Raw genomic sequence first — 27,100 nt, forward strand, 5'->3', positions numbered from 1 at the left:
GAGTCTAAACACAAAACTTTGACGAATCCCACAAGTTAATCCAAATTTTGACACCCAGTGCGGAGTAATTAGTCCCAGATGTAAATATCTGTTATGCAACAAAAGCGGCAACGGCACTGAAACAGACAATTATCTCCTCTTACGGCGTTGGCAAAACGCTCCGAGTCTAACCATGTGTAACTGATGGCTTTTTCACAGGGCCTCCGGGCTTATTTGGTCCTTTCTCTCTCTTTTTTTATTTATCTGCATTTTTACCACGCAGCGCCCGAGCCCAGACAGCGCCGTGGCTGCGGCAGACAGGTTCATTACATGTCACAGGAGTTCAAAGTGATCCTCTGTCTACTCTGTTTATTAAGTGGCGCTCCGGCGTCTCTGAGGTATAGTAACGCTCGCAGTCGCACCGCTAAGAGCAGTCCCATCTCGGTGCGGGGCTCTGCGTGCGGCGCCACCGCTGCAATGTAATGAAGAAATCAGCAAGGGATTGGGGAAAATGAACTCTCCTTCTAATACCTTCATCCGAGGCCGTGGAGCAAATAAGTGCTCCCAATAACAAGGAAAAATCATGTTAGAGCGGATGAAACATATGTGACACGTGAAAACGATTAAGGCTCTCGGAAAAGCGCGGCAGGAGCGCGCGCAAAATCTAAATTGACTCGGACACGGGGCGAGGAAGCCGAGTGTTTATTTTCGCGAATTGATTTTTGCACAAATGAGATGGAAAAATGGGAAGATGGGAGTTTGCAGGGGAGGAAATGTGAGACAAAACAATAACCCACTCCCCAGCCCATTTGAAATCATAAACCTACTGTAGTTGTGAGGAGGACCAGGGTTTGGCTGTGCTGGGGGTGTGATGTGAATCTGCATTAAATTGGGCTGCTTCTGCAATCTCCCCGCTCGCTCTCTCCCTCACTCTCTCTCCCGCTCGCTGTAATTGGTTGACTTGGGGGAGGGGAATAGCCATTGCACCAAATACGTACCTCATCACGAGAAGCTCTGCTGAAGGTGTTTTGTTGTTGTTGTTGTTGTTTACCTCGTCTTAGCTTCTCCTTTCCAGCACACCTTGGATTCAGTGTGTGGCATGTGGTTGTAATTAACACATGCCGCAGCCTCTGGTGAGTGTTAACAGAGAAACTTGGAGTAAGATCATGTGGCTCATCTAATTAAAATGGACCCAGCTAGACAGCCTTTATTTATGCGCCTTCGAGACAAAATGAATGCCAGTTGCCTGTGGAAATCATCTCAGGCCGTCTTTTCGCCTGCCTGCCTGACTGTCTGCGAGCGGGGCTACAATTAACCGAGCATCAGCAGCAGAGCGGGGGGACGACAAGAGGCTTTCATGCAGCTGGCTGAAAACCACTCAGTGTTTCGTTTGTGTTGCATCAACCGATCGGCCTCCGCCGAGCTGCGTTTCGCTTCTCACGACAAACCGCGCTCGGGTTCGTGCCGTGACGGCCGCGTGGGATTTGTCACAAGTTTGCCACTGTCACCGTGAGCCAGTCATTAAAAGCAAATGAGCATCTTTCTAGAGAGGCATGAGCTTTTAGATGGCACAGGAACCATTTTCAGGCACCGAAAAGCTTTAAGGTTCGCTTTAAAAAATGTTATGTCATCTGTAATCTGACAAAGAAAAGTTGCTTGTGTATGTTTTCCGTGAAGGAATGAGGCAGCAGAGCTGTGTGTTAAGTATTCACGCTGTTTGGGTTATGCAAAAGCGCTGCCGAGCTCTTCATAAATCTACTTGAATTGCTTAATGTATAGAGTGGGGAGGAACATTTCTTGCTTCTTTAGACTATTAGCGTAGTACAGTAGGAAGCGAGTAAAGTAGAAAGGCATCTGCTGAAAAATGATCCAGGCTGTGTGTGACGGAGCTGAAGCCATAAAGCTGCCCACTCCATCACGGCTCCTATCGCTGAGATTGATCAGCCCGCTCCCATTTGAGTGATTTCCCTCCGGATTCAATGCAACGCAATTAGTCGCCCGCCGTATTTTGCCTCCGCGCTGCTCTTTGACCCTCCATCGCACGTATGAGTCAGAGCAGCACTCTGCCGTTATGAGTTCCTCCTAACAGCTCCTGTATTTGCACAGCCCGTCTCCTCTCGGCCTCTCAACACCGTCCCTGCGAGTGCCGCTAAAGAGGATCACGGGTAGCTGGCGAGCGGCCAAGCCCTTGTACCTGCTGAGATGGAATATAGCCTTGACCGTCCACACCGGGGTTAACAGCGAAAGCCTCTCGTCTCTAGCTTTCTGAGCACCGCGCAATGGGATTTTGTGCCAGACTGACAGCCTCGGCGGTGGGCATCGCCATCAGGCCTCCCTCTGACCCCTTTGGCTCCTTATGCTGACTGTAAAAACAAAACTCCGCTCCAGAAGTGATCTCCTTAAGTAAGGGTTTCCAATCCAATTTTACACGAGGAGAGTGCTTAAGATAAGACATAGTGTTTTTTATTGTGCTCTTCAGTAATAGGAGTAGAAAGGGTGAAAGGAGAGATGGGGGAAAGAGGAATGGAAAGGATGGGAGATCGATAAAGGCCGCTCTCTCCGGTTGCCTTTATTCTTCATCGCCGTGCCCGTGGAGATGAGGTTTAGGCGGCTCATGGCTGGAGGCCATGTGGGGAGGGCATTAAAGTGTCGCAAAGGGACCTGGTCTTTTCTCATAAACAGGCCTGCAGGTAGAGAAACACTCACCGGGATCCCGGTCTAACAAGCGCTCATTCGGAGCCATAACGAACAGGAGGGAGAGGGATGTGCTGCGTACCTGCCCGGTTTGTCACGGATGACTTTTCATTAGGCGCCGTGGACGTTTGCCGGGGTCCGCTCGGCCCCAGCCGAAAGGGCGTGCGGTCGCGCTGGGACGAGCACAACTCCCCTGATTTGCGTGGGCCTTTCTTCTTCTCCCAGTTCATTTCCAGTCGAATAACTCGTTTGTCACTTACATCAGAGGAAGGCGAAGATCATACGAGAGCCAGCGCTACTTTGTGTTTCACTAATGAGCCCTGTTCTCTCCGCCTCCTTGCTTTTGCCTTGCTGCCCTTTGAAATGGCAGCGACGTGGTGCTACAGCACTTTAGTAGTTTTCTTTCGCCGATCCCGAGCTCCGGGCTGATGCGCTGTTTGTGTGTCACTTGGCTCCGTCTCAGTCCTTCGCACTTGTTTAAAGCTCAAATGGCAGCAGACCTGACACATATACACTGGCCTGTGTGATCTGTGAATGCAACGATTCAGATTGCGTCCCCAGCTCAGAGGAACACTTTAAGGCAGATGATAGTTTAACAAGTTTAGCGGAACGTGTCGCGGCTAACGCAGCACTAAAGCGCGAGAAAGGGGAAAAAATGTCCCTAAACTTAGGAACTGTCAAGTAAATAACAAACAAGAAACTAAAACCAGAAGCTCCTCTCGCAGAAAGAGTATACTGAACTTTAAAAAAATGTCATGTTGTTAAGGAAGAGTTTTATTTCAGGAGCAGGAGGATCCGCAGCAAATAAGCTGTAGAAATACAGTCAGCACCTGCTGATTAATGCCATAGTCCACACAAAGTGATTTGCCTACATTCAGAATATCACTTTAAGAAACACCGACTTTCCAACTCTTAGGCACTCTGTCATGTTTGTTCCAGCGTAGTTACCTAAACGGTTTAAGCTGAACGTAATTTGTTTCCAGGCTTCCAGGACGCTGCTGCATGTACCACTCTGCTGGATTGGCATCTAATTGTTATTAATGGCAGACAAGAACAACAATATTTTTTTATCTTCAATTTTCTTTTCAGCGTGTAGAGCGTCATTTTTCTTGCTTTATCGATCAACTAATAGTAAATTAAGAGAACCCACCTGTTCACGTGGGGGACCCGAAGGAACGTAGCATCGGGGGGGGGGGGGGGGGGAGTTTGAGTAACGCAGTCAGACCTGTAAGGATTTGCGTTTGCGTGCATCGCCACCATGTTTGACAGATGATGCGGTTTGCTTGGGATAATGAGTGCTTCCTCTCCTTCCTCGTGCTCTTCTTGTTCCCTCGCTCATGCACACATTCAGCTGGAACTATGTTCCTAAACGTTCCCAGTGGACTCCAACCTGAGCTCATCTACATGCATGAAAGCGTCTCTCGACTCTGTCGAGGACACGCCTACTTCCTGGAGAGTCTTCTTGACTTGAGGTTTTTTGGGATTTCGTTCATTTTGCTGACCGCGCTCGTTCATAAGCACCAAACTGTGGCCTCTCTTAAGGTTTCTGCAATCATTGCAATTACTCCGAGTAAAACGCGCACGTCGTACGCAAAAACAAACAAAATGTGATCCGGTGCAAACACCCGATTGGCTGCGATTCAGTGAGTGTGGCGCTGCATTGTAGTGTGGCACAACCTTTTTGCCGCATGCCTCTGCATATTGCTGCAGCCTCTCCTGTGCCAATGCAGGCATCTCATTGAAAACTAATGAGGACTCAGTGTTTTATTCTAACAGCCTAAAGGTGCCACCATATACTGGATTAAAGCACAATGAGGTTTCCTACAAAAGAAAAAACAGGAGCAAAGATTTGTCCTTAAGCCGTGGATCTAATCTTTACACGACGACGCTTTCCCGATCGTGACAGCGGACACTTAAATTGCATTTGGTAAATTCTTAAAAACACAGATCGGGATACAAGTCCCGACAGAAGCTAAAATAAAAGACGGAGCCCAAGCTTTGATCCCTTTAATGACACGGACGGCGTTTGATGTACAAACACAGCACCTCCTTGTTTCCGAGCTTCCTGTCTCTGCCGGACTGTTGACGTGTCGACAGCTTGCACGGGCTGGTTAAAAGGAGGACAGAGGATCTGGTAGTACATTCAGCTGTCATACCAGGAGGTGCATCCTCTTTTTTTCTTTTTTTTAGGTAACCAACCCCATTCTCCTTTAAAATGGGTGCTTAGAAGTTGAAAATTGCCAACATCAAGAGCTTCCTTGAATTAGGATGCCCTGCAATGCAAGTGTGTTATATAATGCCATGACTGGAGGGAGAGGAAAAGTAGAGCACAGGGGTAGAGATTAAAAAACTTTCTGCATAAAAAGAGAGGAGGGAGGAAGAGATGAGCATAAAAGGGAAAGGGGGGAGGGGTGGGGGATCGAGGGAGAGACAGAGATAGAAATATAGCGTAATGAAAAAGAGAAGGGCGGATTAGGTCAGGCAGGAGTGAGGGTTCACTCCTACAGTGGAAGCAGCCTTTGGGCCTGGCAGGCTGCAGGAGGCTGGTCAATCCTTCGGCTCTCTCAAGGCTCCTCTCTTTTTTCATTTAGATAATGGAGCATTTCCTTAATTGGCAGAGCGCAGTTTAGGCCGGGGTTTGTTTGCCAACACGTCAGAGCAGAATTATTTCCACTACATTTACAGCATAGTGTTGCTCGGCTCTCTCATTAAAACCGCAGGCTCCTCCTGCCCAGATAGGGTTGTTTTTTGTTTTTTTTTTTGGAAATCTACAGAAGGAGGCCGAGTAGCAAGGAGGAAGAAAACACATTTATCTACCATCACACCATCCCTAGTCAGCTTGTCAAGAAAGAGACCGAAACTTCTCGATCTGTTTACCGTTATTGTTTTTCTCCAATCATAAAGACTTACTTCTGGTGCTTTTTTGCCTCCTTTCTAACCGAGAGACTTATGCGTCGAGCTCGCATGATCTGTATCTTTAAATTTGATTGAGGGTATTTGCAGGGGGTGTTATTGGATTTCGGCGTTATTGTCTCACCTTTTCCCTCTGTGTTTTTTAATGTTGGGATGGATATCCGCTCCAGCAGCACTGATCTCACCGTTCTGCTCATTAGTCTGGATTCGCAGACCTCGGTGCTTCGTAACAATAAGACACGCACTTCTGTAGTCCAGCCATTACCGAGTTTAACAATGTGCACCAGCCAGAAAAGTCCATTATTTCTGCAGCTCATCATCTCAAGCATCCATACGAGACAAAGGGTCTGTGAAACTGCTTCATTGCAAAGAGCCATCTATCACTTAAGTCAGGAGCAGAGACTACAAAATACACGTGGAACACAGCGCAAACCGAGCAGGAAGCATATGGATGGATCAGAGTTATACAAAGGGCGCGTGCTGCTAGTGACAGGGCTCTGCAACTTGATATATATATGAGTATATCTCCATCGGACTCAGCCGGCTCACCCTTACCTTTGTAAGACTTCACAAACACAGACGTAATCGATTCTTGGTCCAGTTCCTCAGAAATTCTCTTATTAGTTTGTGGTCAGTCGAGAAAACGTAGGCCTACATTTCAGTGTTGCTGCAATTGTTTTATGATCATAGAGTACAACTGTGCAACTGTCTAAAAACTCAAAGTGATAACCTTTATTTGTGGATTTCAGTGCACGAGATTATTCGGTGCAATTTCCTTTTTTTTTTGTCTTTTAAAGATGAAGCATCGACATCCAGGTCTCGACTGTCTTAAAGCACGAGCGTGTTCATTGGGTGTTGAGTAGATGTAGAACATCCATAACATAAGGTTGTTTCTGGGTCTGAAAAATGCCAGAAACCTGCGTTCTTCCCATTTTATTGATATGCAGCAATAAATCAAGTCTGTTTTGAGGTTGGCCAACTGGGTGATTCACAAGTAGCTACTGTACCAGAGCGCAGAGTTCGTGGTTTCTCAGTCAGATCCACTCATAGCTTGTGATGTCCAGTTTCAAAAAACTAAGACCAACAGAAGAAATGCTCAGAAAACAGTAGGCAACACCTTAGATTACGTTCAGTGACTAAGACTGTAAGTACCCTGTATCAAAAACTGAATTTCAAGGTATTTTATTTAAAATTACATATTTGTGTCGCCATCCTTAAAGGCAGGTGCACCAGAGGGTAACAAGTCAGATTTCTACAGGAGAGAAAGAAAGTCCTGTCAGCAGTTTGTTAGTAAATTTAAGTGTCGCCTGAGGGGAAGGAGGCACAGTTATACTGTTAGTGATTTTAAGTACTGTGTAATGTGTCTGCAATTTTGCAGAAAAACAAACAATACTATAACAGTACTACCTTACATGTAAAGTATACTGTACTCTTCAGACGCTGTTTTTCAAAGTTATGTTCGAACAGTGACTGTAAAAGAAAAGAAACTTCCACCTGGCTCATAATTATGAGGTCACATACTGTAGGCCTGCAAGTATTTATAGTATTTATTTTTGTATTGTAAGCTGGTAAAGGAGAACGGTCACATTTATATTAGTCAAATAAAGCTTTGGTCGTGCACATTATCATGAAGAAAATTAAATAAAGATATAAAAATCTGCCCTAAAGAGTAAAGCCAACGTACGTAAAACTACATAAAATTACTTACAACATATTTATTTCTTCTTTTACTGTAAAATTCTGACTCGGTGTCTGATTTTAGCATCAATATCTTTCAGTATTGGTATAGGTAATAATTTTATTGCATTTTCAAATAAAATACTTTGAAATTCTATTTAATTACAGGGAATCACACCCTTAGTCCTGGGCTGTGATACAAGTATTACCAAACAGTAAAACAGTCGGCGCCACGGGTAACTACATCCATCTTTTATCTACAGTTTATGAAAAACACTACTGACAGAGACATGTCTGTACTGACTAAAAGTACAAAAAGGTGCAAACAAATCCTTGTTCACATTGTTTTTCTCTGCTCACGGTTTTTCGTAATTTAAAGAAGATTTCTGCAGATTTATTCCGTTTATTTAGCCAGAGGCCGTGCAAGCCTCGAAAATAAAACTGGCTGAATCTGAAATTTCAAGGCGGCAGAAACAGAATTAGAGAAAAGTAATCTTTCTAAAACTCTTTAAAAAAGTCCACACGATAACCGGAGACAGAAACAAAGACGGGGGTGGCGAAGAGCAGGAGAGCTCATAAAGCAAAAAGTATGAAAGTGGAGCTTGGAGAGGGAGCAGCTGCTGGTTTAACAGACCTGTCATTGAAATCAAAGGCCCTAATCAAAATTTTATCAATTAATTGATCTTTCCTCCTGTGCTTTGCCACAAGTGCAATTGAGATTCCCCATGACTCTTGCCCCTCCAACAGCAAGCCATGCTCTACAACATAAACTGTGTTCATTAGAGAAGATCAAGGATTTCTCTAATATGAGCTGAGATGTGATATGATGGCTGTTTCCCCCCGACTTAGTTGGTGTGCAGGACATCTCTCCCTGGTTGCCTTCCATATCACACCAGGGATCTTTGCGCTTCTTTCATGCTGGTTTTACAAGTCAAACAACCTACTTTAAGTTTAATTTTAACCGTAGTTCTAACACCCGCCTCCTGCTGTGCGTTTTCCACAGGGTAACCAAGAGGCCACCAACCCCCCAGAAGCGATGGCCCAGCCGTACACCCCAGCCCAGTACCCGCCTCCCCCACAGAATGGCATTCCCGCAGAGTTTGCGGCACCTCACCCGCTCCCGACGCAGGACTACACCGGGCAGAGCCGGGTGCCCGAGCACGCCATGACCCTCTACACGCCCACACAGACGCACAGCGAGCCGGCCGGCACTGACAACAGCACGCCCGCCACCACGACCGCACCGGTCAGTGTCCTTCACCACCTGCAAACACTGTTCTCAACACGCTGTCAGCAAGTAAAATATCTTCATATTATCTTTTTTATCCGTATTATTATAACGTTACAAATGTCCGACTGTTCTTCCCGTGACTGGTTTCTTCCGTCTGCTTACCAGTGTGAGCTTAGCCAAATGCTGTGATTTCTCTCGACTCATTTCCTCTCCCTTGTTTCACTGAGAAGTGAGCCTGTTGTTTAATATTCAGTCAATATTTACATGATCTGTCCTTGCCTATAACTCTCCAGTTCTGCCCTCTTTGTATATTGACAGAAAAGTCTGTGTGCATGCAGGAAACTTTTTCAACAGATCCCAAATCACAGCATGTAAAGTCTTCAAACTTTTCGGCTCCAGTATAAAAACATTTTGGAAGTAAATGTGGCCTTGACAAGCACGATTCAAATAACTGGAACCAAATAACATGTAACGTACGGAAAACTGAGGAAAAACTGGTGCAGTTTGGAGCATAAACTCTCATTCAGAAGCACGACCCCTTAAATCGCTGCAAATTAAACCCCATGTTTGACAGAAGAATAGTACAGCGGCAGTAAATCAGAAGTCAAACCTAAGAAATGGTCAAAACAAGATTGTAAAAATTGTTCAAAGCTTAAAAAACATCAGTCCAAACATCTCACAAATAATTAGGTCACTGGCAAGAAGTCAGCAGCATGACTGGATACATAAAAAGTATCCTAGAGAGGCTCAGTCTTTAGAAGTGAAGAAGGGGAAGATGATAATGTATCTCAGGAAAATGCTGCAAAGAATTTGGCAATTTCGTTCTGTTATGTACCATGGATGATGAAAAGATTAAGAGCATCAAGAGAGATCTCTGTACGCAAGGGACGAGGCTGAAAACAATTTCATTTTCAATATTGTAATCTGCAATCTGCATTATAAACACATCTGATTCTGAGGTGCAAATCACTGCATGGGCTCAGGGGCACTCTGTGAATACAGCGCGGTGCTGCGGCCATAAATCCAAAAGTCTACCATGCAGGGGAAACATGGTGGTACTGTAACAGCAGCAGAAGTACATATTAACATCATATATCACACACACATGTTATGTGCATTTCTGGATTTGTTGATAAAAAGATCTCCCTTCCTCAACCGATCAAATAACTTCTACACTGGCTTCTTCTCTTTATTATAACGTGTGCTAAAGTGGTTCTTAGTGCAGGATTTGCATTGCCTTCATTACTGTCAGTGATTGTGATTGAATATTTCCTAAAGTTAGGAGTATAAAGTGTACAAAGGAAGCTGCTATTGTGCAAACAAATGGGTTTTATTCTGCTGAAGCACACGTAACACTGAGTGGGTGTGTTAACAGTAAATTTGTGGTTTGTACTAAGAAAATGATTTCATCTGTTGTATGAGCAGCTGATGAGCTCAGAAATGAAACTCACAACCCTAAAAGCTGCAGTTCTCCAAATGACCACTTGAGGCTGGCTCATGAAATATATGCATAATAAAAGATGGAGCTAAGCTTACCAATAGGGATGGGTATCATTTAGGTTTCATCCGAGACCGGTGCCAAACCGGTACTTTTGAAACGGTGCCGGTGCTTAAAGAATGGAGAACACAAAATTGGTCCAAAAACCTCTCATGTTCAGCTGTTTTTTTTGTAAAATGATAACAATGTTAGCCTTTTCTGCAGCTATGGGGCATATATGGTATCACTCTTGGCTGGAAGCAGTGCTTAAACAATGGAAAAACACAAACTTTGTCCTAAACCTCTCATGTTTAGCTGTTTTCCACTTTTTCTTTGGTCATTTTAGCCTTTTTGGCCAGGGTGCAGGGAGTATCTGCCATCAAACAAGAAGACAGCCACATGTAGCTATGATGGTGTTTGCTAGTTCACCTTACATGCATTAATGTAATAACGTGGTTAGCCTACTCAACGTAAATTACACACGAACAACATTAAGCTACTCACGCAGAGAAGAACGGCTGCTGCTGCATCATCATCCTCATCATTTCTGCTACACTGGCAGGGCTAGGGGCCAGGACTCTCCTCTTCGGGTTTTTGGGGGATGTTGCATAACAGGCAACCCACCCGCAGTAGATGTGCTCGGTGTGAGGTCTCGCAGCAAGCTATCAAATATGGTGCATTTCTCGGCTTTTAAAAAAAACGCTATGCGTCGCCAGATTCGAGGTGTTACCTCCTTTGACAGTATCACAGTATCAGCTTAAAGCACTTGTTGCTGCTGAGTTTGCATCTTTTGCTGTGAAGTACAGCCAGACTTTGACCGCTTCACCTTGGACATTTTTAATCTGTAGCTCTGCTCTAAAAGAACGTACGTACCTGGACCCGCCTACTATCCTTGGAAACGTAAAATGATTGGCTAGAATTCAAAGTGTATGACATCTCAGGAAAAAAAAGCACCGAAATGTGCGCTGCTTTTCGGTCTGGTTACTACCGTTTATGTCAGAACCGGTACCCATCCCTACTCACCATAATTAGAAAACAAAACTAATTTGACCAAAATGAGTTCCTGAATCTATAAAATCTGCAGGAGAGTGTTCACAGAGGTCACGAGAGAAAGCAGCTTCCAGTAGATGTTAGTAGGTCTACATACGCTTCAGTGTTAAAATACCCAACTTTAGACTGTTATTGCTTGCTTTTTAGGTCTGTCTAAGACGTCTGCAGTCCAGTTTTAGTGTGAGGACTTATAGTATTAGTCTGTTATTTGGACTTATCAGCAACTGCGTGTTTGGTTGACTAATACTGTTTTGGAAAGCAGGCTGGTGACTAAACTCGCTTGCTTTCTCATATAACTACATGAATTTGTCCAGTTATCATAATATCCTGTTCAAAAAAAAGTATGTATAGCAAAAAAAGCCAGCCCAGAATGAACCACATGTGAGATTATCACTGCTACACCCATGTTTTGTATACTGTCTATGAGCTGAATGCACCAGAATCCTGTAATTACCCATTCTGGCCACAGAGGTCACTGTTTCTACTGTTCAGAAAAAGCTGCATATTCTTACTTTAACATGCAAATCTGGCCTATTTTTGTTATTGTAACATATTTGCATTTTTCAAAAGCCTTAATTAACTTTTTCTCTCTCTTATGTTTACATAAGTAGTAAGTGAAATTTTTGGCCCCAACCCTTGTTGCCCATTTTTTTAGGTCATTTTTCTTCCCCCCCTCTTTTTTCAGACACTAATTTGAATGTTTCCTGCATCACAGACACAAAAACAGCCCGTGTTATTAAAAGGTGAGGGTTAACAGTGAGAGTCGCACGGCTGCACATTCATGTGCAGCAGCAGCAGCAGGCTTTCATGTTCAGGCCAAGCTCGGCGCCTGACGATGGAGGCGAATTTGACTGAGAATGCGCTGCTAAAATGAAAGCGCATATCTGAAGAACCATTAGGGGGCTCCCAGAAAAACATGTCAACCTGAGCTGTTTTATTTATTTCCGTGAAGGAGATTTGACATGCTTTCGACATGAATGATTCAGGCTCTCTGAAAGGAGGACACGCCCTCCCCCACTTGTCTTCTTCTCCCTCCGTTAAAGGAGCAAAAGAAAGAGATGCACTTTTCTCCAGCAGCCAAAACCAACAGCTGCTTAGTGAAATCAGCTAATTATCTGTAACTACACCCGGGCGTTTGAGATTTTTCTTTCGAACATAAGACACCGTCGTCTGTGCCAGGACATGATAATGCTCCTGTTTTCACTCCATCATGAGAGTGCATGCCTCTAAAGCGTTGGCACTCGAAGGAGAAAACAAACCTCTGGCAACGGCTTGTGAGAGAAATTCTAAATTATATAGCATACACTTCGTTCTTGTGCGCTTACATAAAATGCCTTGACCTGAGATTTACCTTCACATGGGGTAGATGCAGATAAAAGGGAGAACGCTTAGCTTCGAACTTAAGAGGCGCGTCTAGAAAGACGGATAGTGCCGGCAGAGATGAAAAAAGCGGGAGCTGCGTACCTCTTTTTCTCCTTTAGTATGAAAACACCTGCTGCTAGAGGTCAGCGTGAGGCCACAGCCCTGCTGAGAGGCATCGGGGTCGCTCATGAAGAGCACCTTTAATAACTCGATTTTTCCCAGCCTCACAATTACGGCGCAGCCATGAATATTTGGGGGCAGAAAAGTGCTTATACAGCATAAGCAGGGCGATAGCACTGCACGTCGTATCATCATCGGCCTGTAATGTGGCAATGTTTGATTTGAAGATTTGTGCGACGCACTCGGACCGCTCTGTGGTTATGCGCTGCACTTACAGTAATGGCTGGGACACGAGAATTTAAAGTGAGGAGAGACTTGGCAGGAGGTTTAGTCTCCTCCTCCTCCTCCTTCCCACCACTCCCCTCCGCTCTCTATCGCTCGCCGTCTCCACTCTCTCTCCATTTCGCATTTGATTTCATTTCATCTGTTCACCCGCTGTGAAGAGAGCCCAGTGATGGTGGCCATGGAGAGATGAGAGCTCGCCTCATCTTCCTTCATGTTCTCCCCTTCTCGCGCGATCTTCATTCTCTCCATCCACGCTCTCCTCACTTCCACCCGTCTTTTCTCCGAGATTAGTGGGGTGTAAACAGAGAGTCTAATCCCCGGGGCTGGTGGGGTAGTGTCGCCCACCGCTGCGTTCCCCAGCTTTAATGACAGACCCAGCCTGTTTGCTGTGGGTGTCACAGACGGGCCCGGGCGCCTTTGATTAGGGCACCCTGCAGAAACACAGATTGAGGGAGCAGATCAGCTACTCGCTGCGAATCTCCCCCCTAAGTTCCTCCTCCCTTGACTCGACTCTGCTGCGCTCAGCTCCTCTACCCCACGACGATGCTTTACTCTGCACATCTTCTCGACTTAAAGACTTAAAAAGAGTCAAGAGAGAGAAAATTCAGTGAAACGTATGGATTCTGTGCGAATTCCCTGCAGAGAACGGAGAGTGTGTATGTTTTAATGAGGCAGGGGGACTGTCTCCACTTCTTTCTCTCTGCTTCTGTGTCTCCAGTCCACCGTCTATACTGGGAAGGTGGCGTTGTCCAGAGTCAGACCTCTGGGACCTCGCTCTGTGCCATGTTCAAACAAGCTGACTTGAAAGCAGTCGACTTGAGGAAGAGAGGCAGCCCCCAACTTTCTCCAAATCCTTAGAGATGAGGGTAGCAGAGGGCTGCCAAGGAGCTCTGCTCGAGCAAAAAAAAAAAAACTGAGCTCGTTATCTGGCTCAGTTCAAATAGTCTGAGGTTTGGTTGAATTTCATGAGTAATCATTCTCTTTTCAGATAACAAATTAAGGCAGTGGCGTTAGGGCAGCACTCAATTCCAGATTTTTCACAGCCCGTGTCAGCGGCACGAAGACTTTCCAAAGGGTATTCTGGGGGACTGTGATAACATAGACGCGCACACAAACACACAGGGGCATGCAGAAAACATGGGCGAGCACATGCAAACACTTATACAGCCGTGCACGCACACACGCTCATCTCTCACAAGCTGTGTTTAAGGGATCGAGACACCACCAGGGTGTAGCTTTCAGAGACACTGCTGATGGCAGCATGTAGGCCGCCATTAAAAGGGGATGACTGTGTTATCTGTAAGTGGGAGGAGTCGCTTACTTCCCCCTGGTGTAAATTCCCTTTTCAAAGATATCCTCAGTGTTCCCTAAAATAAATACTCTCCTGGATCGTTTAAAGGATGAGGATGCTGTTATTCTATTATCGTCAGCAAACGGGTGAATCCCACGAAAAGGCCAAAACTGACAGCACGATAGCCCGTCTCTCAAAGCTTGCTGCCCGAACCCTCTCAAGACGCAACTCACAGAAACGGCGCTCACAAATATAGAGGCTCGGTAATGTCCCGAAACATCTGGGCGCCGTAGTTTTTAGCAATTGTGAGATAAACAACGCATTTGTCGGGGACTATTTTCAGCTGTGCATTAATGCGGAGTCGGGTCTCTAGTGAGTCTTTAGAGCAGCAAGAGTTCCCAGCTACAGTACATAGTGTGTCCTTTATAATGAAGATGCACGTCAGCCGGTCCGACGCAGAGGTTCACTGGTGTGTTTTTAAAAGTTTTCAGAACAATAAGATGTGTCGAGTCACAGAGTTGTGCACAAAACCAACACGACGCACGTCACGAACGTGAAGGAGACCTTGTGACGCTGTCGAAGTGTCGGTCTAATTAATCGAGACCACATGCAGAAATAACCTTTAAGAGAACGTAGATGTCCTTTTCAAAATCTAAATAGATTGAAATATGAGCATGTGTTGCCACCACAATCATCGCCCAGACGGTGTCCAGAAAATGGGCTTCCTCTCAGCTAATTAGAGGCACTGAACTGGACCTCTCGACTGCGTCTGTGCTGTTGTTGCCTTTTGGAGCATTTTAATGGAATTATCTGACAAATAATTTGGCCCGTTGTGTGGTTAATGCACCAGATGGTCCAAGAAGTCTGTGCTCCAATTTTGGTGACTATAGTGTTTTAGTACCCTTTTTTAGCTTGTTACTTAACACGCTAAAAGCAGATATCTCTGTCTGTGCGATGCACCTGTACAGTTAATGAATGCAGCTTGTCACATTAGCTCGCTAGCCTTCGCTGATAACTTGGCACTTCACCCGTGGGTCTAAATGTGGCTTCTGGCTCAAGAAAAGCGAGATGGAAGCGGCCAAAACACTAATGTCCGGGCTTTAAAATGCAGATTCCATAACGTAGTGGGTGACATCACACCGGCAGCATCTGTCTTGTGTGTGTGGTTTTCATACCGGCTGCCACGAGGGCATTACACGTGCGTCATCGATATTTTCCTTGGCCTCAAGTGCAGTGATACAGTTTGGATTAGCTGTCAAACCCGATGCAAGTGAGCCCAACCCTAAATGTAAAATTTATCCCCACTGATGCTTCTTACCAACCAAAACATACCTCAGAGCTGAAGTGGGCTTTTGATTCTGCAGAGTTAGTTGAGAGAGGAGACTTTCACGTTTCTGAGCTTTATTAGCGCCGAAACGGCCTATCGCAAAAGACAATCTATTGGTCTCGGTGTTGCCGGCGTGCTGAAAATGACTCCTCCATCTCGGACTTGTTTATATGAATCGAAGGGAGATGGTGGTGGGGGCTGATCCTCCACTCCACACTTAACTCCCTGCTCTCTCAGGTGATGGAAAGGTTATATTTGCAGCTTCTTTAGAAAAAGAAAACAAACGGCGAAGGACTGGAAAAGGAAAATAATGAATTAAACCTCTGGCATTATAATTCTTGAGAGCGAAGACTCAGAAACCCCCCACCCCAGCTCCTATTTAATCGGATGTAATCTACCTGCTTGGCAGCATTCCAATCAGATAGTTTCAATTATGCTCTTGTAATGCCACTCTGCGAGGAGGGGGAAAGTGCTGAGCAGAGCACTTTGCAGGCGATTTGCAAATAACAGCAAGGGAGTCTTTTAGAGAAATGACTGAACAGGAAGCCGGAGAGTTGCCGGAGTTGACAACTCTCTCACTCTTAGGTTTGCTGGCTTTGGCGGTGACGGCATGTTTTGCATCCCGCCGCCTCCTGCCCGTGACAGCAGCTGTCGGGACAGTAAAGCGCCGCTGAAGGTGGCCTCCTATGGTAATACGGAAGTAATTATTTTCCACTGCTGCACCAGCGTCTCACAACCAGGCAGGTCGGAGCCTCGGGAGCAACGTGCAGAGGCAGCCGTCGCGGATCGCGGTGACACTCGGAGTTACTGAGCTAGCAGGACGCGGTCCGAGGCGCTCGGGAGTCGGCGTTCAGTATTTGTGTTCTCCATATGTGTACTTGCCCCCGGTGTCGGGGTGTGCCGCTGGCCTGTCAGAGCGTCGAGCCAAAGTTAATCTGGATGTCTGCAAACACGCGACTGTGCCTGCCGTGATAAAAAGCCGGGCGGAGGAGCTGGAGGACAGCGGTGCTCTGTAGTCTGGCAACATACGCTAAAGGTCGATAGTGTCATGTGTGACCGATGAAACAGATTGACCCGCGGGGCTGTGGTACCTTGTCACCCTCCACGGTCCCGGCATCTGTCTGCAATGTGTCACCCCCGGGGCCCAACATGGCTACTCAGGCTATTAACCTCCAGCGCGCGAGGACACGGCAGAGTTAAGACCCGTCCACCCGTCTCTCTCTGTCACAAATCCACTCCTTAGTAGCCGGCCGGCCGACCGAGTGCATTTCCCGCCTCTCGCGTCCTCTATCACTTGTTAACCTCTGGTCAGAGCAGGCGGGACTTAGGAAGCCGCCGCCACGAGTGCGCCCTACCTGTACGGCTGCAGGGGAAGACAAAGCGGGACCTTGAATCAAACAACTGTCACTGCTAACAATGTATGTCACCGTCTCGGAATGGGCCATAAAAACCAAATAAATGACGGCCATTACAGTGGAGATTGTGATTATGATAATGAGAATAATAAAGGCGATCATCATTACGATCATGATGATAATGATAATACTGTGATGATGAATTATAATGAATAAATCCCTACCCCATTTCCTAAATGGTGGGAAATGTATCACTACGAGAGGCCTGCAGCCATCTGACAGCCTCGGAGCGGCGTGAGGGTTATCGGCGTGTGCGTGCGTGTCATTCGAACCGCTTGTACTCTGGCTACGGCCTACTCTCTTTTCACGCCTGTATCAGTACAAGATTGCATCCGTGTATGTGACTTCCCAGTCAGAGCATAGTGTGTGTGTGTCATGCTCAGAGAGCACTTCCCAGGAGACCTGGCAGTTTACATATCACATTCAAACAGCTTTTGTTCTCGATATCTGCCACTTCCACTCTCTCGTTGCTCGTTCTCCCCTCTCCTCTCTCGCCGTTTCTTTATTTAGTATCTTCCCAGAGGCTCTGGCTCTAAATCAGCCTTCGTTTTATTGTTTGTTTTTTTTTAATATGCTTGCTTTTGAGAAATGGACACTGTCTCTAACACACAAAAAAACCACAGCATTTATCTTTTCTTGATGAGTGACCTCTTGTGGTCATGAGAGCAATTACTTTTCCTCTCTGAGAGACAAATAGGAATTGTGCAGTGCTGCTTCACACTAAAACTTTATTTGAAATTGTAGTGAATGGCTTGTAGTTCACTTCTTGTCGCTCACTAACAGTCGGCACTTTCCAGAGTTGAAGTATAGAAATGCCAACACCTACGACGCTGTGTGTGTTTGTGTGTGACCCTTTATTACCAGCGTGTTTCATATGACGCCAGTGCATGCAGACCCCCCCATGTGTACCTCACCTGTTTACCATGCAGATCACTGTCACCAGAAGAACGAGATCATTCGTGTTTATTTTGCTTAATATATACTTTATTTATTGTTTGTGCTTTCTGGTGCAAATGAATAAACACAACTTTGTTCATGTGCCCAGTTAGTGTGAGGTGATAGAGTTTAGTGTAGGTTTCCTGGTGCAGTGATATCGTACCACTGTCACAACCCCAGGACGTCACTGCACCTCTGCTGTTTGCTGAACAGCTGGCACTTCTATTTTTTATGCTAAGCTAACCTGGATTCTGTTTAATGGCCAGCAGGAAGCGACTCACCTTTCGACAAAAAGATGTCAGACTTTACAGAATCGATGAGAAAATGCTGATTTGACTTGTGATTTATTCTCTGCATAATTAACCCCTAATTTTATTTTTGTCATTTCATAGCCTGATGGTCATTTTGTAAATGATGGCTCCATTTAGAGTAAAACAGAACATAAAGCAGAGTAGGCTTTAAAAGCAGGACTGGGCTATTTATTTTCCCAAGAGGCCGCATGAGAAATTGGGACTCTCGTGGAGGGCCACACCAATAAGCTGAACTCAGTTCTGCTCACTATTAATTTTCCCTCTTTGCAAACTCATCGGTGCGACGCTCCACAAGAGTCCCAGTTCCTCATGTGGCCTCTCGGGAAAATACAGTTCCCAACCCTGCCTTCAAGCACGACTTTAAACACATCGGTTGGTTTGTGTTTCAGCTACAGAAACATCAAGATGTTACCTTTAAAATCAGGCCTTACAGTTCTTCTATGATGGGTTGTTTTTTATTTAATATGCAAAGTCATTGAATATTCCACAGAAAGAGGATCCATCCTTAGGTTGCACGCATCCCAGTGGATGTCAACATTTCTAAATCTCAAACCAAATGTTTTAAAACAGGAATCCACTCAAAAATGGCATATGTAAAAAACAAACCAACAACAGCTAACATCCATTTTTTATATGCAGTCTATGCTTCTGGCTCCAGCTCGATACTTGCTGCTCATATACTGATGCTGTTTGTTACCATCTAAAACGAATATTTTGATAGTTTTAGCCAAATGTTTAGTGGCTTAAACTTTAACCACAGAGCGAGCAGGTCAGAAACCACTCATTTGATCAATTTGCATAAAACACATTTTCAGAAAACACTTACCGGCAACCTGTTGACCAAATACAAAGACGGACCGATGTCAGAGCAGTGCATACGAAGGGAGGATAAGCTGAGCAGTTAACCAATGAGGTTTCGTCCATAGAAAATAAAACTGCCTCAAATACGAGGTCCATCTAAACAGACAAGCCACCAGCACCCTCGGTGAAATTCATCACGGGTGTCACAGAAAGAAACAAGTGGAATTTGTCACTGACATCAGACACGTCATTTATATAGAAATGTCAGCGCAGCATTCGCATAATGATGGAAACAACAACGCTGAGGGCTTTGGGCCTCGCACTCTGATGGCTGTGTGCAAACGTCACCAATAATGTGTCTTTAGTCTAGACATGTCAGGGCTCTGTGGGATCTATATCCACGCCTTTTTGTCAGCGCCTTCAATCTTCCCAGTTGCTCAAGAGCTAAGTGCAAGAGATTAATAAGTGGATTTGTAATGCACAACCTCAGGTTTGACACTATAAGTCATAGGCTGTTTATCGCTTTGGCTTTCTCGCCCGATTGAAAAATAGCAGACGCCGAGGAAGTCAGTCAGCCAGGCCTCCCACCCCGCCCCGTACCCTGCCACCCTCCTGTTTCAACCCCCTCTTCTCCTATACTTCATGACCAGGAGGTACAGTATACTGTAGCAGCTAATGAGCAGCTTGTGTCTTTCCTCTGTTTGTTTCCCTCTGGCAGACAGATGATGTGACGCAAACAGAGGGCTCTCAGCAGCTCCAGCTCCAGCACTCAGACTCTTCAGAGAAGCAGCAGCCCAAAAGGTTACATGTCTCCAACATTCCCTTCCGCTTCCGGGACCCTGACCTAAGGCAAATGTTTGGGGTGAGTACCTCGGAGAAAAATTTCAAAATATCACACCTTGGCTCTGCCGTTGCCTCGTTTCCATCCAGAACTTTGAATCCCAGGAGCTTTTTCCAAGGAACTAAAATGTTTTTGCTTCCCCCCCCCAAGTTACATAAATGACTTTCTCGCTGCTTTTATCTTATTGTGGGGGTTATATTACTTAAACCATATCTTCATTGTTACTGGGATGTGATCAGATTAATTCTTGTTGCTTCTGGATTTCTTTTTAATTCAGTGGGAAGTGTAACTATAAAGCACAAAGGCATGAACATCATTGGTCTGTTGGGCATCTTTGTAAACATGTTGCATGTTTATGCTGCACCAACATGATGGAGCCACATTAGAAGTCTCTGTCTCTCTCCTCTGCTCCGTGTTTGGGTCCAAGCTGCAGATCTGCATTTCTTTCGGATGGCAGAGCCGAGCTGCAGTACACACACACACACACACACAGCAGAGCAGCCACATTAAATAGATTAAAGCCCTTCAGTTACATGCACGTGTAATACAGCAATACTTCACTTTTCTGCACGTTTGCTTTGAAACAATCAGAAGATGCCGTTTTATTTTCCTGATGCCACGCTCCGTCTTGCTCGACCACAGATGACGGGATGAGTCTTAACGTTACATGAAATATCTGTGGTTTAACTTATTTTATTACATTGTAATTAAATCTCAAGGTGTTTCATATTGTAAGTTAAAAGTCCGACAATATTAGAGAGACAGAGAACACCAACGATCTGATAACCCGCTCAGAGCAAGTATGTGGCGACAGTAGGGAGGAAGAAGTTCTTTTTAAACAGGAAGAGACCTCCGGCAGAGCCGAGCTCTGGGCAGCTATAGCTGTGACTGGTTGGGGGTTGTTTTGGGGTTTTTTTTCATGCTTTTGCCAAAACTGGGGGATACTACATATAATAACTAGCAGGACACTTGCACCAATCAGAATGCTCGGTGTCCACTTGTGCAAGTTGGGACATCTTTAAAAATAGTTTCCCTGCAAGAAAAACTAATCAAAAATCTGGCACTTGAAGAAGGTTCCTGTTGTATTAGTGTATGTACTGTTTATTGCAATGTGAAGAACGATCCTACAACAAAGCCTGAAACACACAGGCTCACTCGGGTAACCAAACCGACAGCAAAGTTTCTGCAGAATATATGAAAAACATTGTATTTGGATGTAAAGTTAAAGGTCAGCACTCGAGAATCTGACATGCTAGCAGTTGTTGTTCTTGAGCGGTCCCACCTCACCCTAATTAAAGAGCGCATCCTCTAAAGTCAGAGCAAATTATTATATCTTTATTAAAGTGAGTATGAAGCTTCTGGGAAAACAATCTAAACCACACAACAGGACGTGTATTTAATGAGCAAAGCCAGCGCTTAAACTGTCATCTAGTTAATGCATTGATTACTACATTGTCAGAAGGAGGAGTGTCTTCTGAGTTTTTAAAAGCAAACAGCTCAATCAGTCCCAATCAGGTGCTGAACTCATCGCTGCACTGCAGGTTGGGCACTGGGGAGAAGTTAGAGGAGCCCGGTGCGGTAATGATTTTACTCTTCATCTTTGTCTGCTCTCCCAGAGAGCTGCGGCTCGCTTTGTCGGGCTTTTTTTAGGCTACCGTGTCCCCTGAACAACTGACGTGAGGGTAATTTTAATCGTAAAATATGAGGACAAATACAAAGAAAATGGGGGGGAAACAGATTTAACTTTAATTTCTGTTTCTGTTTTGTTCTCGTATATCAGAGCGTATACAATGGGTAGTCTCCACAGGTCATTAAACAGTCTTATTTTCTAGAAGTTACACACAGAACGGTCAGCTGCTGACAAATGCAATGAGATTACATATCAACATACGAGAGGTCTATGGAACTCCAAAGTGTTCAAAATGAAATAAATAAATAGGTCAAGATGAAATAAATAACTATGTGAATAAATAAGACACAGATATGTAATGTGAGAATGATATTGTGAAATAATGGAACACATTTTGAAAACAATGCTCATTATTGTGAAATATATTACATTCTGCTATATAAATTTACTTATTATTGTGAAATATTATTTCATGGTCATTATTTTTCACAATAACAGAGATTATTCCTGAGGCATTTTATTTATTTCCAGCCGTTTTTAGTCCAAAATGACCTTTTTTCAAAGTCAGTCTTTATTTCAAAATCCCGTTTTTCCCGATGGTCTATTTATTTCATAATGCGACTTTTCAGCAGAATGACTTTGTCTGTCAATCAATGTAAGTGGGCTGGACCTTTGCACCTATTGGCTGATCGTTTACCATCGACTAGTTTTCCTGGATACCGGCTCCGCGGACGGCTACTGCAGCTAGCAACAGCGTGCTAGGTCAAAAGTCACGGAGGATGGCGGACTGGTGTGAACTTCAGCCAGTTCTGCTCATTTAAGCAAATCAGATAGAGAGGGATCATTTACCTGTAGATACTGTTTTGAGTCGTTTAGATGTTTCTGAAATGCTTGGGATGATAATTGCTCTTCAAGATGTTCGCATCGATGACAGCATTGTCAAAGGTTTAAGATCAATTCAGCACCGTGTTCGTTTGGAATACGCCGAGGAAGAACAGTCTTCAAATGTTGGCCGTCCACGTCTAGAAATCCCGGTGCAGCACTCAGGACTTTAGTGCTGTCCGGGATAACCGTCGGGGTAATTGCCGATACATTTTCTGTGTCTCCGAGCACAATTAGGAGGAAAATGACGGAGGATGGTCTAAGGTAAGTTTATGCTGTAATTGAGCACCTGTGTGATTCTGTACACAGCATTGTTTAGGTGTTGACCTTAATTATGACATTTGACAATGAATTATTATCGCTTACTTTTTTATGTTACTGTCTAAACTAAGTGGGGCAGCTACGGCTAAAGCTATCGGCGCCATCTCGGCGTTGAGACACGTTTAGCAGTGTTAACTCGGAGACTGGGGTCAGTGGAGCCTGTAGGAACCTTTTACACAGAGAGTAGACCCACCAGCTTTCCACAGTCTACTTACTTATCACATCTTGTTAGACAGCAGGGTCATTAGTGCTTTAAATAGTACATAGTTGAATGTTTCATTGCTGTTTGCAGTTGATTGTTCTCTGATAACGCATAACAAGGTTGATGTTAAATAGCGAGTTTATTGAAATGGTTTTGTCTATTTCAGCAGCATTATAGATATACTTTCTCTGGTGTCTTCGGTAAAGCTAAAACAAGAATACATTTACATCCTTGGTTCTTTCAGCATTAATTGGAAAACTTGAGATTTGCTGTGCGCCTCCCAAGCCATTCTCTTTTATCCCACCTGTCAGGTATAGATGGCAATACTTTAAACAAAGTTAAATTTGTTATACCTGAAGAGAACCAATCCTGACCTAGAATGGGTGAATGAATAATTAGTTGGTAGCCAATGCCTAAGCAACTCACATAGGCCCTGGCAGACTCAATAAGTCCATCTAGGAACAGCTGCAGGAAACACCTCTTCAGTTTAGATTTAAAACATGTGCATGCTCTTTCAGGTTGATGAGGATTATGGTGTGGACTGGACAGGACAACATAATCGCTGCCCATCAAATGAGATCACCATTCCTGAGATTCAGCTCCCAGATGCACTGAATGAACAAGACCCTGCTGTGCTACCAATACTTCAAAATCACTTGTAGAAAGACATTATTACATTTAATCCGTTTCTATGTCAGGAGGATTTTTTTTTTTTTAATTTCTACAGCTTTGTAGCTAATACTGACTCAAAACAGCATAACCAATTTCATTTTCAACAAAACAGTGAGTGGCTATAAAACAGGATTTGTTTTATACAGCTGTCACTTTAATGATATTCATTTCTTGGTTGGATATACAGTACATGTCAACTCTGAGCAGATTTAATACAATGAACACAGTACAGTAGTGTAACATCTTAATTCAAATAATTTTTTCTAGAAATTTTTTTTGTATCAGTAGCGAGTATAAACAAAACATACTGTGTAATTTATAATGTACAGTGAACAACTGATTTTGATATCTGAACTCTTCATCAGTTTATATTAAAAAAAGCCATAAATGCTCACCTGTAGTGTGTATTTTTCACTGTCAAGTGTATTAAAAAGAACTAGAACTCACTAGATTGTCCGTTTCTTTGAACACCGAGTACAGTAATGTGATGCAAGAAATAAGAAATGGTCTAATTTTACCATGTGGTTATGGAATCAATCCTAAACCAGACCAAAACCTGAGTCAGAGTTGAGACACACCTGAATGTCCATTAGAAATGACTCATAGGTACAGTAGTGTGCAGGAAGACTTTGGAAGATTGCTGTTGACCACTTCCACAGTCATTTCTCGGCAAGACTTCCCATCCTGTCCAAAACTTGATGAGGGCTTTTTGTTGTGCACAAGATGCTGCAACAGAAGATTGTTTTAAACTATAATGACATCCTATATTCATTATTTTGAATCTTTTATGGAGAAATACCATAAAAGATGACCACTTACATACAGGGCACCAGACATTTTTGCCCCACTCAAATTGCTGTTGTAGCTTTTATAGATATTTTTATGTTAACAAAGCTAAAAGTAGTCTACATACAATTCTAGTGCAACTGATAATGCCACCACTTATGTATTGCATGGAGCAAATAACAAAACAAAATTATACTATAGCGTAGAGCTGGGCGATAGAACGATAACGATATGTATTGCGAAATAACTTTTTCTCAATAGAAAAATTAAACTATTGCGATAGACCTCACCGCTCTTGTCCTTTTTATAAAAAAATAAATATCGTGATATGAAAAATCTCATATCGCCCAGCTCTACTATAGTGTACTTTGTTAATGACCCAAGATCACTGGACTGTATGTAATTTACCAAAGTGTAATCAGAGAAAACCAATGGCAAAATACCTATCGCAGCAGACTTACCATTTTCAATGAAGGACCGAAGGTAACCTGCCACTCTGCATTTATCCTCGAGAGCATTCCTCTTCTTCCTCATCTTCATCTTCTGTGGCAGGCCACAGTCATTTTATAGCTTTACTTATCTTGTAGTCTTAAGAGCATCAGCAACATTAGGTGTATTTTTATTAAATGTAACCCAGCTGTTCAACTAACCCAAGCATACAAAACAGTATATTGGTATTTTGTGTCAACAATTAATGTTCATCCTTCATAAATTAACCTTTACTATTCAGATGTTAAAAGATGTGACCTGACCTTACCTCACAACAGGGAGCAGTCTCTGATTCCCTTGGTAAGAAAGGAGGAATGATGTCTGATCTTTCTGTCAGAAGCGGCCATACCATGGTTTCCTTAAGCCCTTTCCTCAGCTGCTTGACTTGACGACTTGTTTGTGTTATGACCTACAACGGTGAGACCAAACCAAAACTGAAGTTGGAGTCTGTAAAGTGACACACACTTTAAATGTTAAATATTTAAAGAACATCCACTATACTAGTAAAAGCATTTTCAAATTATACCCACTTACAAAATCACTACGTTGAACTAAAATTGCTTTCTTTTCTTTCACATAGATTACTTGTCTTCCATATTAGCACAGAAGATAAGCCACTTTAAAACAGTCATGAATAACTATTACCTACAACAATGTAAATAGTAATACAGACATTAACCCAGAAGACAATTATTTTCTCTTACCTATGATAAAAAACAGTATTAAAAAAAATCTGTGACTAAACTGATTAAAAAGCTCATTTTTGGCAGACAGACAGACTAACCAAGCAATAATAACATATCGTTACTTACCCTGAACAGCGTTTCGTGGAGTGGAGCTAGCTGTGATAGCGTTAGCATTTGCTAACGTTAACACTGTGCGGTTGTGATGAGAACTTGGACCAGGGACCACTTCATCTCCAGTACACTGCTGCAATACGTTCAATCTAAGCGGTTAGCAAGTTCTCTGAGTAACTCAGCAACGGACTCGTTTCCTGCAGCCATGCCCTTCACAAGAATTGATACACCTGTAACGTTATTCGCGCCCAGTGTTTTGCATTTGTCGGTGCCTTAAGTTTATTTTGAGCTGCATACTGCCGCCAGCTGCATAGGAGACGCATTGCACCATTAAACCTAAATCGACAATTCATGTGCTATTACTTATGTCTGAGTAAAGGAGCAACCAATCACACAACTGGCTCCGCCCTGTCTTTCTTGATTGACAGACAAAGTCATTCTGCTGAAAAGTCGCATTATGAAATAAATAGACCATCGGGAAAAACGGGATTTTGAAATAAAGACTGACTTTGAAAAAAGGTCATTTTGGAATATAAACGGCTGGAAATAAATAAAATGCCTCAGGAATAATCTCTGTTATTGTGAAAAATAATGACCATGAAATAATATTTCACAATAATAAGAAAATTTATATAGCAGAATGTAATATGTTTCACAATAATGAGCATTGTTTTCAAAATGTGTTCCATTATTTCACAATATCATTCTCACATTACATATCTGTGTCTTATTTATTCACATAGTTATTTATTTCATCTTGACCTATTTATTTATTTATTTAATTTTGAACACTTTGGAGTTCCATAGAGGTCCACCACAGAAATTCTCTCTCTCTGTCTCTTTGCAATTAATGAGCCAATATATACAGTTCAACAGCTCACCCTCGTGTCTCACAAAAGCCTCGATACCAATTGAACCAAACATCCCCTATTCAATAACGATAATGGATCTGAATGGAGACGATTGCCAAAAATGTACTTTAAATGTTATGCGCTAATTGGACCATTAGAATCCAGAGGCGTTAATTCTCGTCGTTATGAAGACAACATCCAGCTGATGATATTAATTACTCGCGAGCCGTGGCTGTGGCTTTATAAATTGCAGACAACATGGCTGCGTGCTTGCTCTCTCTTTCTCTCTCTGATTGTTGGCTTTATTGTTCCCAGCTCTGGTGCAGGTCGTGTGGAATCCAAATCACCTCAGTAATTAGCTTAGAAGCTTTGTGTGCCTGACTGGCTCGTGCAGATATATGATACAGAATTGATCACAGCCCACCCAGTCCCCCTCAATCACCCTTCTCACCCACATTGCCCGTTCCCTCCTCTTACCTGCACCTTCCTTTCATTCTTGGTGGTTGGCACACTAGAGAATTGTGGGATCAATTGTCTTGGGTCGAGCTTGGCGAGGCGATAGCTGGTCTGCTCCACCCTCTGACATGGCCTCCACAATGGGCCTTTGTGCGATCAGCACGTGCAAAGCCTCATCCCTCTAGCTCTAATGGCTTCTGGAGCGCCACCGGCTCAATACGCCATTACTGTTACGCATGAGTGAAGGCCACAGACACGCAGGCGGGAAGACAGAGGAGAGAGAGAGTGGAAGTGCGGCACGGCT

The 27,100-nt window shown here is 43.9% G+C and overlaps 1 protein-coding gene and 1 long non-coding RNA gene across 12 annotated transcripts in view; one reads left to right on the forward strand and one right to left on the reverse strand.

The window, feature by feature from the left end:
• The window catches only part of LOC146576709 (RNA binding protein fox-1 homolog 3-like), a 431,434-nt gene that overhangs the window by 367,435 nt on the left and 36,899 nt on the right, over positions 1 to 27,100 (forward strand). For 9 of the 10 annotated variants that reach the window (XM_085272168.1, XM_085272169.1, XM_085272171.1 and 6 more), the window contains 2 exons: positions 8,267 to 8,560; positions 19,588 to 19,731. In XM_085272168.1, the coding sequence (XP_085128294.1) occupies positions 8,267 to 8,560; positions 19,588 to 19,731 (438 nt within the window). The remainder of the gene's footprint in view (positions 1 to 8,266; positions 8,561 to 19,587; positions 19,732 to 27,100) is intronic. The other variant, XM_085272166.1, reaches the window with a different exon arrangement.
• LOC146576710 (uncharacterized) lies at positions 23,553 to 26,258 on the reverse strand. Of its 2 annotated transcripts, none has more exons than XR_014892270.1 (4): positions 25,505 to 26,258; positions 24,961 to 25,101; positions 24,665 to 24,746; positions 23,553 to 24,143 (listed from the first exon to the last, which is right to left on the reverse strand). It is a non-coding gene; the product is annotated as an uncharacterized LOC146576710 (long non-coding RNA). The 2 variants fall into 2 exon arrangements; XR_014892269.1 differs by having other exon boundaries at positions 24,665 to 24,791.

The sequence above is a fragment of the Mchenga conophoros genome, linkage group LG4 (assembly GCF_057382185.1).
Source record: "Mchenga conophoros isolate Kocher_MC1m ecotype Shallow Benthic linkage group LG4, M_conophoros_male_GT1.1, whole genome shotgun sequence".
Classification (NCBI taxonomy): Eukaryota; Metazoa; Chordata; class Actinopteri; order Cichliformes; family Cichlidae; genus Mchenga; species Mchenga conophoros.